Source organism: Lampris incognitus, chromosome 1, assembly GCF_029633865.1.
Source record: "Lampris incognitus isolate fLamInc1 chromosome 1, fLamInc1.hap2, whole genome shotgun sequence".
Taxonomy (NCBI): Eukaryota; Metazoa; Chordata; class Actinopteri; order Lampriformes; family Lampridae; genus Lampris; species Lampris incognitus.
Window position 1 is genome coordinate 5,200,900 of NC_079211.1, and position 15,335 is coordinate 5,216,234.

At 45.6% G+C, this 15,335-nt stretch overlaps 1 protein-coding gene across 1 annotated transcript; it reads right to left on the reverse strand.

Annotated features, from left to right (window-relative positions):
• Window positions 1-303: 303 nt before the first annotated feature.
• Window positions 304-13,834, reverse strand: LOC130109610 (lateral signaling target protein 2 homolog). The gene is made up of 6 exons (XM_056276623.1): window positions 13,688-13,834; window positions 9,785-9,922; window positions 6,662-6,855; window positions 3,117-3,206; window positions 716-805; window positions 304-412 (listed from the first exon to the last, which is right to left on the reverse strand). Exons 1-6 carry the CDS (start codon window positions 13,832-13,834, stop codon window positions 304-306), a joined length of 768 nt encoding a protein of 255 aa, XP_056132598.1.
• Window positions 13,835-15,335: the final 1,501 nt, after the last annotated feature.

Here is a 15,335-nt window from a genome sequence, read left to right on the forward strand (position 1 = left end):
AGTAGGAATAGGCTCTAGCTGGCAGGTAGATGATTTGGACTTACAAATGAGACCAGCTATTTCAGCAGCAGTTGGGAGTTTAAAACTAGATAGTGACGAAAAGATGGAAACAGACGAGGAATAAGGATGAGTCAATTTTCCCACAGGGTCACCGCATCTCATCTCCTTAGTTTAGTAAAGAGCATGCCTAGACTTTTAATGCACGTTGCATTATGTGAAAATGGATTATTTTTGAAAGAATGTGTTTTATGTCCAGAAAAAGCCAGACACCCTGTAAATCCACCGGTTTAATACCCTGCATTATTAACACCTGATGGTCTTCAGCAGGGAATGGAAAGGTTTGAAGAGCTCATAGACGTCTTCTGCTGCTCCGTCAAGCTGCAGCGCTCCATCTGGAAGAAGCAGCAGACCACTGGAAGAAAGAGTAAAAACTAGTTCATCTTTTTCTCTCCATTTATACATGTGCCTCTTATTCTCTCCCTCATGTTGCTTTCTTTCTTTTTTTCCATTCTGTCCCTCTGTCCCATTCTATCTATCTATCTATCTATCTATCTATCTATCTATCTATCTATCTATCTATCTATCTATCTATCTATCTATCTATCTATCTATCTATCTATCTATCTATCTATCTATCTGTTTGTCTGTCTGTCGTTATTGTATTTGTGCAGTATTTTTCATTATTAGGTTCATAGTACTACAGTGTATTACTCACCATACTATGGCCAGTCTCGGGACTGTTACCATCAGTGCAGGATCACAATCCTTTATCATGGCCTGGTTGATGTAGCCCTGGTCTAGAGCCCTGTGTGTACACAGCAAAAAGAAAAAACACACCGTCAACAAGGAGGAGGATTTTTCTTCTGTCTGTAATCATCCACAGAAGGTTTCCTTTGCGCCGAACTCTTTTCCAGCAGTGCTGTACACGTTCCCACATGGGAACCGCTAGCCAACCTTTGGCCTCTTCTGTTGTCCTCACTGTTTTCAGTGACACTGGCTTAGTTTGAAAGTCTTCAGTGGGGGAAATAATCCTTAGCTTTTCCCCTTTTTCTTCCAGCAGTGTGCAGTGTGGCATGTCTTCCTGAATGCTGTCCTCTGTCATTTAGCAGTGTGAATAATGACAAAAATGAAAATGGACACGTGGTTTGGTATTGCCTCAAGAAAATCTTCAGAGTGGTAAGCCAGATATGGGGTGGGAAGCCGGATGTGGCTGTGTCCTGGTCGCTGCACTAGTGCATCCTCTGGTCGGTCAGGGCGCCTGTTCGGGAGGGAGGGGGAACTGGGGGGGAATAGTGTGATCCTCCCATGCGCTACGTCCCCCAGGTGAATCTCCTCACTGTCAGGTAAAAAGCGGCTGGTGACTCCACATGTATCGGAGGAGACGTGGTAGTCTGCAGCCCTCCCCAGATCAGCAGACGGGGTGGAGCAGCAACCGGGACAGCTCGGAAGAGTGGGGTAATTGGTAATTAGAGGTTGGCAAAGAAGAAGTGGGATAGTCAGAGAGATGAAGAAAGTAAACAGGAGTACAAGGAGATGCAGCATAAAGTGAAGAGAGAGGTGGCAAAGGAGAAGGTTCATGGTGAGTTGTATGAGAGGTTAGACACTAAGGAAGGAGAAAAGGACTTGTACCGCTTGGCTAGACAAAGGGGCCGAGGTGGGAAGGATGTGCAGCAAGTTAGGGTGATCAAGGATAGAGATGGAAATGTGCTAACAAGCGAGGAGAGTGTGCTGAGAAGGTGGAAGGAGTACTTTGAGAGGCTGATGAATGAAGAAAATGAGAGAAAGACGGTTGGATGATGTAGGGATAGTGAATAAGGAAGTGCAGTGGATTAGCAAGGAGGAAGTGAGGGCAGCTATGAAGAGGATGAAGAGTGGAAAGGCGGTTGGTCCAGATGACATACCTGTGGAGGCATGGAGGTGTTTAGGAGAGATGGCAGTGGAGTTTTTAACTAGATTGTTTAACACAATCTTGGAAAGTGAGAGGATGCCTGAGGAGTGGAGAAGAAGCATACTGGTACTGATTTTCAAGAACAAGGGTGATGTGCAGAACTGTAGCAACTACAGAGGCATAAAGTTGATCAGCCACAGCATGAAGATATGGGAAAGAGTAATAGAAGCTAGGTTGATGGACAAGATCAGGCAGGAGTCTCCGTGGACTATGCCAGGGGTGGGCAAACCTATCCCAAAAGGGCCAATGTGGCTGAAGGTTTTTGTTCCAACCAAGCAGTTACACACCTGTGTCACCTAATCAAGTTCCTCAGCAAAGACCCTACTGGTTGATTAGTGGGATCAGGTGTGTAACTGCTTGGTTGGAACAAAAACCTTCACCCACACTGGCCCCTTCTGGATAAGATCGCCCACCCTGGACTATGATGTTTACAGATTTGTGATCTTTAGCGAGAGTAGGGTGTAGGTTGAGGAGAGACTGGAGAGGTGGAGGTATGCACTGGAGAGAAGAGGAATGAAAGTCAGTAGAAGCAAGACGGAATATATATGCGTGAATGAGAGGGAGGATAGTGGAATGGTGAGGATGCAAGGAGTAGGGGTGACGAAGGCATATGAGTTTAAGTACCAGCAAGAGTTAAAGGGAAGGTTTACAAGATGGTGGTGAGACCAGCTATGTTGTATGGTTTGGAGACTGGCACTGATGAAAAGACAGGAGGTGGAGCTGGAGGTGGCAGAGTTGAAGATACTAAGATTTTCATTGGGAGTGATGAAGGACAGGATTAGGAACGAGTATATTAGAGGGACCGCTCAGGTTGGACGGATGGAGACAAAGCAAGAGAGACAAGATTGAGATGGTTTGGACATGTGTGGAGGAGAGATGCTGGGTATATTGGGAGAAGGATGCTGAATATGGAGCTGCCAGGGAAGAGGAGAAGAGGAAGGCCAAAGAGGTGGTGTATGGCTGTGGTGAGAGAGGTCATGCAGGTGGCTGGTGTGACAGAAGAAGATGCAGAGGACAGGAAGAGATGGAAACGGATGATTTGCTTTGGCGACCCCTAACAGAAGCAGCCAAAAGTTGTAGTGGTAGTAGTAGTAGTAGAATATTTATACCAATTTGACATTACTGCATGGCCTTTCATTTAAAGGAGACCTAAGCAACTGGCTCTCACCTGCTGGCTGTCTGACTGAACAGTAGAACCAAGTCCTGGTGTATATCCCGATATCTGGAACACCTCTCAGGCAACATGGCCAACACATAGCTAAGAGCACAAAAGACAGGCTCATTAAGATTATTTAAGTGTTATGCGACATTGAGTAACAACCCCCAAACATCACCCCACACACACACACACCGTCACTAATCAGGCGAACGGCCCCACACATACATACACTCAGATATGAATTTCAGTTTATTGCAATGTTTTTTGTGTTGATCTACTAAATAAGCACAATGGCAGGTGGGTGCAGTCAGTATGGTGGACCATGCGAGGCACCATGACACATCAGCTGTGGAGACCTCATAACTCAAGTATACCCAGCTGCAGCCACAGCATGATCTACATGACACACCCACTTTACTACATGACACTCACTTCGTTAGGTTTAGGCATACGGAGTGAGATAGTTAGGGTAAGGGTTTGGGGTTGGGGGATGACAACATGGGGGGGGGGTTGTGTAGTGAAGTGGGTGTTAATTCATTCATTCATTTTCAGCCGCTTCTCCGGGGTCGGGTTGCGGTGGCAGCAAGCTAAGTAGGGCACTCCAGACGTCCTTCTCCCCAGCAACGCCCTGCAGCTCCTCCTGGGGGATCCCAAGGCGTTCCCAGGCCAGATTGGACATTTAGTCCCTCCAGCGGGTTCTGGGTCTACCCCGGGGTCTCCTCCCAGTTGGCCATGCCCAGTAAAACACCAAAGGAAGGCGCCCAGGAGGCATCCTAATCAGATGCCCGAACCACCTCAGCTGGCTCCTTTCGATGCGAAGGAGCAGCGGCTCTACTCTGAGCTCCCTCCGGATGTCTGAGCTCCTCACCCTATCTCTAAGGCTGAGCCCAGACACCCTACAGAGGAAACTCATTTCAGCCACTTGTGTACGTGATCTCACCCTTTCGGTCACTACCCAAAGTCCTTGAGGCCTATCAAAAGTCCTTGGCCCAATGTAGTGAATTCGGGGGGCCAGCTGGGAATCGCTGCAGCCAGGAGGTGAACCCGGATCTCCCACACCAAGGGCGACAACATTAACCAGTCGATTAAAGTGTCCGACCTGTTAGCTAAGGGCTAGCGAGTCTAGTTATCCGTGGTTGTTATACTATCCCCCTCCTTTGGGAAGCGCGTCCCCGCGCTTCAGCATATCAACTGTCTTACTCCTTTGGGCGCACACACTTCCGATGGCCTCACGGTCTCACCAATGTAGCGAATTCGGGGGGCCAGCCCGGTGTGTCATGTAGTATTGGGACACTGCGGCTGGTCATACCTGGTGACCAGAGGTTTTCTTCTATGGAGTCGTGAGTGACATAATTGCTTTCTACCAGCAGCCAAAAAGAAGGGGAAAAGCTGTGGCGCGTGTTCAGCCCCGACAATATGTAGCAAAACATTTTAATGGAAATGGTGGTGCATTGTACACCCAGTTGTGTTACGCATGTGTTACAACTATGACAGCTGAGAAGGCCATTCTTTGCATTCTTTTCAAAGAATTTTTGGAGCCTGATGATATAGGTTTAAATACGTGTTTCATACTGTAAAATACTTCCGACAAACATGTCTTCTAATGTCTTCAGTTGTTGCATACAACAAGCTGCAGGGGACGCATTTGTAAAGGCCTTAGTGTAACAGAGTCCTTTATACCGTCTTAATATGTGGTATTATAATTACACAAAATCTATGTATAGTTACTAATCTGTTGTTAACCTGACATGCTATGCCTCCAGAGTCAATATGAGGAACGTTTATTCAACTCCTTTTCCCCCATGGTCACTTCCGTGGGTCCCCCTCTGTAAATTATGCCTCCCACCTTCATCTTGCACCTTTCACCAGGAAGGCACTCTTTACTTTCTAAAGTGACACAAGGTTGATGGGTATAATTTAAGAAATAGGGTAAAATTACATGATCTTACACACTCTTGTACAGTAGGTGGCGGTATGCAACTTAAAGTTGTTTGCGATCCGCCAGTAAACCGAGAGAAGAAGAAGAAGCAGCAGCCCTGTGATGGCCTGGCGGCCTGTCCAGGGTGTCTCCCCGCCTGCCGCCCAATGACTGCTGGGATAGGCTCCAGCATCCCGCGGCTTGGATAATGGATGGATGGTAGAAGAAGGAGAAGAAGAAGAAGCAGAAGGAGAAGAAGAAGGAAAAGAAGGGGGAGGAGAAGGAGACCTCGCGCCTTTTGTATTGTACATGAGAGAGTTCAGCAACAGTTTTTTCTGTAAGTTACTTGCTAGCTTAAATTTACCGTGTAGCATGCTAGCATATTCCTGTGTCATTTGGTTCTTGTTTTTTTATGTTGTCAGGTATGTTGGCAGAGTTGAAATGCTAAGAGTTTTATTGGGAGTGACGAAGAAGGACAGGATTAGGAACGAGTATATTAGAGAGACCGCTCAGGTTGGATGATTTGGAGACAAAGCAAGAGAGACGAGATTGAGATGGTTTGGACATGTGTGCAGGAGAGATGCTGGGTATATTGGGAGAAGGATGCTGAATATGGAGCTGCCAGGGAAGATGAAAAGAGGAAGACCAAAGAGGAGGTTTATAGATGTGGTGAGGGAAGACATGCAGGTGGCTGGTGTGACGGAGGAAGATGCAGAGGACAGGAAGAGATGGAAACGGATGATCCACTGTGGCGACCCCTAACGGAAGCAGCCAAAAGTAGTAGTAGAATGTATTGACTGCAACATTATCGGCCTTTTGTGTTGTACATGAGAGAGGGGCTGAGGAGTATATGTCGCTATTGACCGGAAGATTTTGGTTCTTTTTTTTTTTACTTTGTTAGAGAGTAAATGGAGATTGCCTCCAAAGATATCCCGGTCTGGGCCAATTCATCAAGCACAATGCAGGCGAGACACTACCGGTTACATTAAGTTGGATCCATTGTGCGCACTGCCTATTTAATAGGCAGGGTTTGGGTAACACCTCTGACACCCACCATATGAGAGAAAACCTCACTGCACACCGGTTTACACCGTTTTGAGGAAACATCATTCAACCTGGAAACCACAGCAAAACAGCGCACACCGTTTTCAGATTCAACGTACCCCCAGTTTTTCATCAAACCAATTGATGAGTTTGTCAAAAGAAAGGTAAAAAGTAAAATTTTATCCGACATTCTGAGTACTTTTAAAGTTGGCATGTGAGCAAAAACTTAAAACTCAATTGAAAGGATGACATTTTGACATTAAGTTTTTACTCTAGGTTAATGTTAGCTAGCATGACAAGGTTTAGCTAACATTAAACCTCGTTAAATGTAGGTTAAAAAGAAACAATCACAATTTTCAACATTATCTCTATATATACATATCTATGTTGTAGGGAAATGCTACCAAAATTGTGTCCTCTGGTGACATCACTGGCAGACAATCTGTGAATATGAAAATGTACTGTATGGTTTGCCGATAGTCTGAATTGTATAAGAACAATATGCTATCCACTAAACGAATAGTTATTGTTATTGTATGATGGATCACGTATCAGACATTTTATATTCTCTTAGGTGATATTCAGTCCAAACCTGAACTCAAACTTGGCCATTAGCCTGTCGAGCCTGCGGAGGCCGTTGCGGAGAATCTCTGGGTAGACGGTGGCATCTCGCAGGGCCTGCTCATGTGCCAGCTGACAAACCTCATCCAGACAGGACACCAGATCCTGAGCCAGGTGCCGCATCACCTCTCTTTCTGCTTCCTGGTCAGAGCAGGCTGCAAGAGACTGGAGGGCAGAGACTGCAATTAATGGTTTGCATCCTAAAATTTTTCACAAAATAGATTTATAGATAAAATGTCTTTGATGTAAAAGCATAAAAGCAATAGGGCCCGCCTGCCAGGGACAGTGGTTACAGTGGGACCAGGCACTCGAATGATCGTTGTCCTGGAAGGAACTCTGGGTTACCGACCAGGGCAAGTTGACCTTCCTCCTGCGTGCTGTGGATGACCTCCTGCTAACTCCAAATAATTTATAGATACGGGGCCAAGAAGAGGACCCAACCTGCAAGAAGTGTGGAGCAACCCTTTGCACCGTGAATCATGGATGTCCAAAAGCACTGGGAGAAGACAAGCAGAAGGAACACGACAAGGTCCTTACAGAAATTGTCAAATGGACGGACCTTCAGAGGGTCAAAGCCAATTAACACCAGGCATTACCACACGAAGTGGTCAATTTCCAAAGGGAGGGAGATAAGGCTTGTTGGGCGAGAACAACTGCCAAGAACCCATGCTCCTTTTTGCATCAAGTTTCCAACTTGGAGATGCAAGTGGACCTGAAGAAGAGTCTTGTCTTTCTGGAAGAGGTGGTAGTAACCTCACTCGGACCAAACATAGTTTTTGTATCCAGGAGCACAAACACTGTCTTAGTAGCCGAACTCACAGTGCCCTGGGAGGACAGGCTAGCCATCTCTCACCAACAGAAGAAAGCCAAGTACCAGGATTTGATCAATGAGGCTCTTGTCAAAGGATGGTATTCAACCTTATTTCCCATCGAAGTCGGCAGCCGTGGTTTCCCAGCAACATCAGTGCCCTATTTCCTACAGAAGATGTATTTGGAACCCCAACAACAGAAGCCACCTGTTCCACTAGTAATAATCAGGTGGGGGTAGTCCGATCCAATGAGTAACACTGGCTGAACTTCGACAATGTGCTGCAGTGGCAATCCCTGGAGGTGGCGAAACCTGTGTTGCATGGCACTGACAGGGTGGGTTTGCTTGGCCAGGCCCAATTGTTTCGCAGTAAATGCACCCTGGATGTGGTACAGTTTTCTGGGCTGTGCAGCAAAAGAGAGGGTGAAGGAGACTGCCGCCCCAAAAAGAACTTCTAATTCCTGTCTCACAGTGTGGAGGGTTATATCCTCTGGTTGTCCCTTGAGCTGAAGTTGCTGTGCAGCTGTATGGAGGAGGATCATGCATTCTGACCCATTGTCTAGGATCGCGAAGGTCTCCATAGTTCTGTCTCCATTCCTCAGCAGGACTTTACTGTGCTTTAAGTGGACTTTATGACTTGCTGGAGGCTTGTTGGTGTATAGTACCTCATTGGTGGCTTTGAGCAGGACAGAATTTTCAGCTTCAGTCTGATCCTAGGCTTTCTCTGGTCTTTCAGGAAACCTCTCAGGCCTCATGAAGCACCATTAAGTATCAACAATTGCTTTTCTTGCAGCACATTTTAAGGTTGCATTCCCATGCATGATGGTCTTGATTGCAGCGCCAGCATCAATTCTTCTCCTTCACCCAACTTTTCTTCTGCTCTCTGGTTAGCTGCTTAAAGTTGGTGCAATTATTGAGTGAGTGAGTCCTGTTATTGCAGTAGGAGCAGTACAGCTTCACTTTCTCCCTAGTGGTGGGAGCCTTTGACTGTGCACCTGGGGGCGTTGTCTCTGCACCGAGGAGGATGGTGGTCATCCGGACAGCAGGCTTAGGCTCTCCCCTATGGTCCCGGCCCTTCACTGGGGGATCTCTTCATGAGTTGTTAGTGAATCTTGTGTTATCCTCTTGTACCTGGATCTGATATCCCAGCCAGTCTACCAGATCAAGCAGAGTGAGAATGGAAGTCCGGTGTGGGTGGATGTACTGGCAGAAACTGGATCTCAAATCATGTAGGAGTTTCCCTAGCAGCCTAGAAACCTGTGAGCCGCACTCCAGTTCCACCTTATCCTACTTCAAAAATAGAAGCTTCTCCATTAACATAGGCAGTTTTCCTCTCACACAGCTAGCCTCTCCTGTGAGGTCCCACAAGGTTCTATCCTAGATCCCATAATTGTCTCTATATACATGCTTCGCCTCAGTCAAATCATTCAAAAAAATACATTTGTAGTTGCAGCTCTACCATATGCAACTGCAAATGTCGTACTTCATATAGTGCTAGACTGTGGATCAGCATTCCCCTCCCCATCAGATCTGCCTCCTCCATCAACTCTCAAGTCCCAGCTCAAAACTTACTTTTATTCACTAGCGTTTGAATCCTCCTGATGTGGCTGATTTCTGGCTTGTGCCTATGCCCATGTGTTGTTTATTCATGCCTATGAGCTATGTGCCTTGTTGTTTAGGTCCGTGTTTCTTGTATTTGTGTTTTAGCTACCTGCTCTGGTCTATACAGTACTTTGGTCAACGTGGTTTGTTTTTAAATGTGTTTTATAAATAAATTTGACTTGACTTGAAAATGATGCAATTAATAGTGGTTTACGATCGATTTGGTGACATGATAATTTATGCATTATGTACGATAACTTGAGAAATGTTATTAATTTCTCTTTGCAGAACTACATACACACACAAACACGCTCATGATTTGTACTGTTGCTCAAGCTCATTAAATTCTTGAAAGGAGAGAAGTCGTCTGCATCCATGTTTTAACAGACACACCTGGAGTGAAGTTTGATCAGAACCAGCCAGACAGAATAAGTCTGATACAGTCCTTTGTTCTAGCCCTCACTAACGACTTCATATAGTACTACTATGATATGATTACTATGTGGTGCTCTGGAATGCCAGTTGGTAACACCTGAATGCATCTGCTAATTTTTGACCTTCTTATAAGTCCCTTTGTATGAAAGCATCCGCTAAATGAGAAAATGTTCGTTAACTTGGCATGGAAGTAATAGGGTAAGGGCTCAGTTCATGCATGTATGTGCATATTACTGCACTGAGCCAAACCTCTGCTCTGAACCACAGCGATCCTCCCAGGCTGACATGTCTGCCTTCTTCGGGGAACTTTATCCAGAAGTCCCTGCAGGCCCTTTCCCCAGGGATGCAGACATCCATCATCTGGTTGAGGATGTCCAGGACTCTGACCTGTTGAACCAAGGTTTTCAGAAGAGCCACATTAGTTGGTTTGGGTCAGTCAGTACACAGTGTTAATCAAGGGCTGGATTGGCTTTCAGATCAATTCTGTTATGATGCAGAAGCTGAAATGAAATGATTGAAAGGTAGAAAGTTGATTAAAAGTTATATATTGTTGGTTTATATTGTTGGTGATTTCCAGTGGTGTGATGAGTGGGTATGAGGAAAATTTTAGAGCTCCCTGTCAATTGTTCAATAATTTGTTAAAACAGCAGTGCTTTTGTATCTACAGCGCTCATTTGGTTCAGTTGGGAAAAATAATCTTTCTGGCAGTATATTTTTTTTTACTACTACGTCTTTTTGAGTGCTACATTATAACTACTCACTATGCCTACTAGACATGTTAAGGGTGCTGATACAATGGCTAACACTGAGCGAGTTAACTCCACCGCCTCGGACAATGCTGTTCTCAGTTCTATTGAATCACTTCAAGCTGATATAACATCTGAGCTGACATCACTGAAAGAGGACATTTGTGCTTCTGTGGACACTAAAATAGACATTTTTGCACCGTGTCTGAGGTCCAAAATTGCATCGACACGGACTGAACTGCATGGCGACTTAGCGTCAGTCAGATCCGATGCTGGGGCTCTGTCTAGCTGTGTGACAGAATTGGAAAAGGGGGCAAACTGGCCCGATGAGACTATATCCCTGGAGTGTAAGCTAAAATGTCTCATTAAACAGGTAGCTTTTTTATTTTTGCCCCCCCCCCTCGTCCCCCCCCCCTGTTGTACCCGGCCAATTACTCCACTCTTCCGAGCTGTCCCGGTCATTGCTCCACCCCCTCTGGCGATCCAGGGAGGGCTGCAGACTAGCACGTCTCCTCTGATACATGTGGAGTCGCCAGGCGCTTCTTTTTACCTGACAATGAGGAGTTTCGCCAGGGGGACATAGCGCGTGGGAGGGTCACGCTATTCCCCCCAGTTCCCCCTCCACCTCAAACAGCCGCCCTGACCAACCAGAGGAAGCGCTAGTGCAGCGACACATACCCACATCCGCAGTGGCGCCCCCAGAAATGTTTCATAGGGGTGGCCAAATGGGGCCACTGAAAATCTTGGGGTGGCACACCAAAACCAAAAGCCATGACTGAATTTCGGGAATTCTGTGATGCTGTTGTAGTGTACTGTATAGCCTAGTGGAAAACTGTCAATATGAGAGTTAAGAAAAATATTTAAATGAACAGCACCTAATGTAAAATATCAGATAGAAGCATATTATGCATAATCATAAGCATATTCTGCATATGCGACTCGTGGCTGGGGGGGCCAGCGGGGGGGCGCGATATTATGAACCCTACATAGGCCTCGCCAAAATCCCGTTTCTGGCTTTGTCACGTGTGCGCCACCGTAGCAACGCGAAAATATGTTGTTATGGGGTTAGCGCTCATCAAGGAAACGCTGTACACCCACAATTTAACCTGTCTAAGTTATCCACAATCAACATTAATATAATACCAATAACGTATCCAAGGAGCAGAGGCAGACCTTGTAACCTAAAATTGTTAGGTTAGTCAACTTAAGGCTATTCTTTCCCTCACAATCATAATTTCAACCCCATGGTTCACTTTTTAGACGATTCATAAGTTATGTAACTTAATATTTTGATTATTTTTAATCAAAACCAAAAATAATCTAGACTTCCTGCTTAATTTCGTTTTCAGGGCAAACACTTAAATCATAAGACAAACATCCTAGTCATGTCTTTCACTTCATTTACCAGAAAGTTTACATTTTCTACTATTAGCCTAGGCCTATAGTGTATAGTGCACAGTGTTGTATAAAGAAGGCCTGCTGAAAAGCTATAGGCTACTTGGGTAAAAGTAATGAAGTATCAGACATCGAAACTACTCAAGTTTCAATGAGCAATGAGGATCATGAACAGAGGAGAGCACAGCTAACGTTAGCTTTGCTTCGCACCGAGTTGATAGTTGATTGTTTCCTTAGCAACGCAGCGGAAATCCGGCGTCCGTTCGCGAGATTTGGGACAGGGTACGGGATTTTGGCGAGGGCTATGTAGGGTTCATAATATCGCCGGGGGGGCAGGGATAGTATCAGGGTGGCCGTGGCCACCCCTGGCCACCCCTTGGGGGCGCCACTGCACATCCGGCTTCCCACCCGCAGACACGGACAATTGTGTCTGTAGGAACGCCCGACCAAGCCGGAGGTAACAGGGGGAGTCGAACCGGAGGTCCCCGTGTGAACCGGAGATCCCCGTGTGGGTAGGCAACGGAATAGACCGCTACGCTACCTGGACGCCCTCGCAGGTGGTTTTGCTATCAGATAAGTGTGAGGATTTAGAAGGGAGATCACACGGGGACAGTTTGAGAGAATTATTTGTCTACGTGAAGGCACTATGTGACTTCATTGCTGGCCTGCTCAAAAATATTTTGCAACTAGAATAAAGACTGCTGCCTGACAGAGCCCTCCTGCTGCCGCGTCCCCAATCTGGAGAGAGGCCACGTCCCTTCCTTGTTTGTATACGCTATCTAATTGTCAAGGGGCAACGTATTCTCACGAAACGGTTCGTGTGATATCGTACTGTAAAGTGCATGGATAAGAAGACACGCTGGCCGCTGGCTGGCGGGTCTGACCCTTTAGTCGAGCGGTTAGCGAGGCCTCCTGCGGTGCGGGCGATACGGGTTCGCTTCCCGGCCGCGGCAGTTCCTGTGGTTACGTTGTCCCCCGAATTCGCTACAGTACGTTATGCACACAAATTCGTAGGTAAACACGTATGTAACCCTAACCCTGGGGGGGGGCTGCCCCCCCGGGGTTAGGTTTAGGATTACATATGTGGTTACATACGAATTTTAGTGCATTACTGTTTACTACGACCAGGGGATGCAACGTGCAAGACAAGCGGGTCTTCTCTAGAATGGCCAAAGATGTCTACAACATGTATGTCTACAACATACAAATACAGTGGAAATGGAAACGATTGTCTCTCCATAGTTTGCTAAGCATGAGCAGAATTGGGCCCCTGAGAACAGCTTTCAGTGTTTCCCAAAGCAATGAAGGAGAAGCAGCATCAGCTTTGTTAGTTTCTAAGAAGTGATCGGTGGACGAGGATATATCATCACAAAATGCTTGTCTAATAGTAGAGAGGAATTTAGCCTCCGTAGAGGGCGTTGGGTGGCAGCAGATAGGAAGGACAATTCAAGTATGGGAGGGGCATGATCTGAGATCCCAATGGCTTTCCACAATGTTACCATTTCCTTTATCAGACGCTTTTATCCAAAGCAACGTACATCTGAGAGTTGATACAACACAAGCAAGGAACTAGTCAGAACTGGGAGAAAAAGGGAAAAATCTGAAATAAATCTATATTAAAAAAAAAGAAATGATCGGAGGCGTGGTTAAGCAGTGTTTATAAGAGGGAGTGCCACGTTTAAACGTATTGTGAAATATATTTCAGACATTGCGACATGTTACAAAATCTCCCCGAGTTCGAGAGAAATCTCATAAAAAAGCAGCCCAGCGTGCATCAACTCGGATCAGCTGGTGTGACGCTGTAACAACTGTTGCGGTTCAGCCCGGTCACAACACTGACCTGCCACTTAGTGGTCAGAGATGGAACTGCACTCTGAAGTAAAGCCGCGGCCACAGCTCTGTGCCATCTTCAGAGTCAATACAATATCGTGAGAGATGGTATCACAATACTCGAGTGTGTTTCTTACACCCTTATCCTAAGACGGTGTGACGTTTCTTCAGCATTCGTTACCTTGCAGGAGCGGAGCTGGTGGATCATTTGATGGCAGTGTCCATCATCCATCTGGGCTCCCAGCATCTCCAGTTCACCGGCAGCCCTGAGTCGCTCCTCATCAGCACAGTGGAACTGAGATAAAAGGTGGTCTGGCCGCTGGAACATGTTAAACAACATGAACAAAATCAGTAGACAACACAGAATAAACTTAGTTCTGGGTTGGGCGGGTATTAAGCGGAGAAAGCAGGGGTCTGAAGTTCAAATGTGCTCGGCGAGGCCTGAAAATTAAAACAAAGGACTTACTAAGAATGTTTAAAAATGTCAGGTACAAGGTAAAAAATGAACTCCGTTTTCAGCCTTCTGCAAATCTCTGAGATGGAGAAAACTTCTCCTCCTACTAAAAGCCAACTTTTTTTTCAAATTTTGATATACTTTATTAATCCCCGTGAGGAAATTCTTCTCTGCAATTAACCCATCCTAGCTGTGTAGCCAGGAGCAGTGGGCAGCCGCTGTGCAGCGCCCGGAGACCAACTCCAGTTCTTCTTGCCATGCCTTGGTCAGGGCACAGACAGGAAGGAGTATGTACCCTAACATGCATGTCTTTTTTTTTTAATGCCTTTTTTGTTAAATGACAGTCTACCCACCAGCAGCACTGGACCTGATTTATATTCGTATATATTGATGCATTCTATTTCTATTGGAAATGCACTTGAATTTCACCCCTCTCCAAAAAAAAAACGAACTTCTGCTCTGGTTAACAGGTCCTGGTGGGGGTGTAGTAGCTGCTTTTAAGAACCATTACACTTGTATTCCTTTTACGTTTGGTTCTTTTAATAGTTTAGAAATCTTAACTTTCAAAATTGTGTGACAACCCAATTTGCTGTATAATTATTTATCGACCCCCCCCCAATTCATCTACAGGTTTTCTCAATGAATTCTCTGAGCTATTGTCCTCTCTTGTTCTTTAATTTGATAGGGACGTTATAGTTGGTGATTTTAACATCCATATGGATAATCCTTCCAACTCATTTGTCATGGATTTTTTTTTAAAATGCTAAATCTTTTATCCTTGTGCAGCATGTCACTGGCCCCACACATAACCGTGGGCACACCCTTGATTTAGTTTTCACCCTGAACATTTTGTCCTTGACCATAATTGTATTACATTTGATGCTTCTTTATCACTTACTACACTACCCCACAAATGTATAATTAACTCTCGCATCGTTAATAAGCAGTCAGCAGCCATGTTTTCTAGTTATTTTCCAGTCTGGCCAGCTGCCTTCCACTCTCCGCCAACATTAATGACCAAGTTGGTTGGATTAATGATTTGTGTACATCTGCCCTTGATTTTTCAGTTCCAAATACTTCCAGGGCTGTCCCAGTTATTAACACAACCCCTGGGATCAGTGAAAACATCCATCAAAAAAGAAGGGAATATAGGAAGACCGAACACAGATGGAAAAAATCTGGTCTTGAAGTTCATCAACTCACCATGGAGTTATTGTCTAAATTGAATCAAGCTATTAAAGATTCGAGAGCTGCTTACTTCTCTGACTTGACTGAGAGTCATAAACGTACCCCTGGGTTTCTGTTTAGTACTATCAGCTTGTGAATCCCTCTCTTCCTCCCATTTCTGCCTGTTCTGCTAATGGCTGTGAAACTT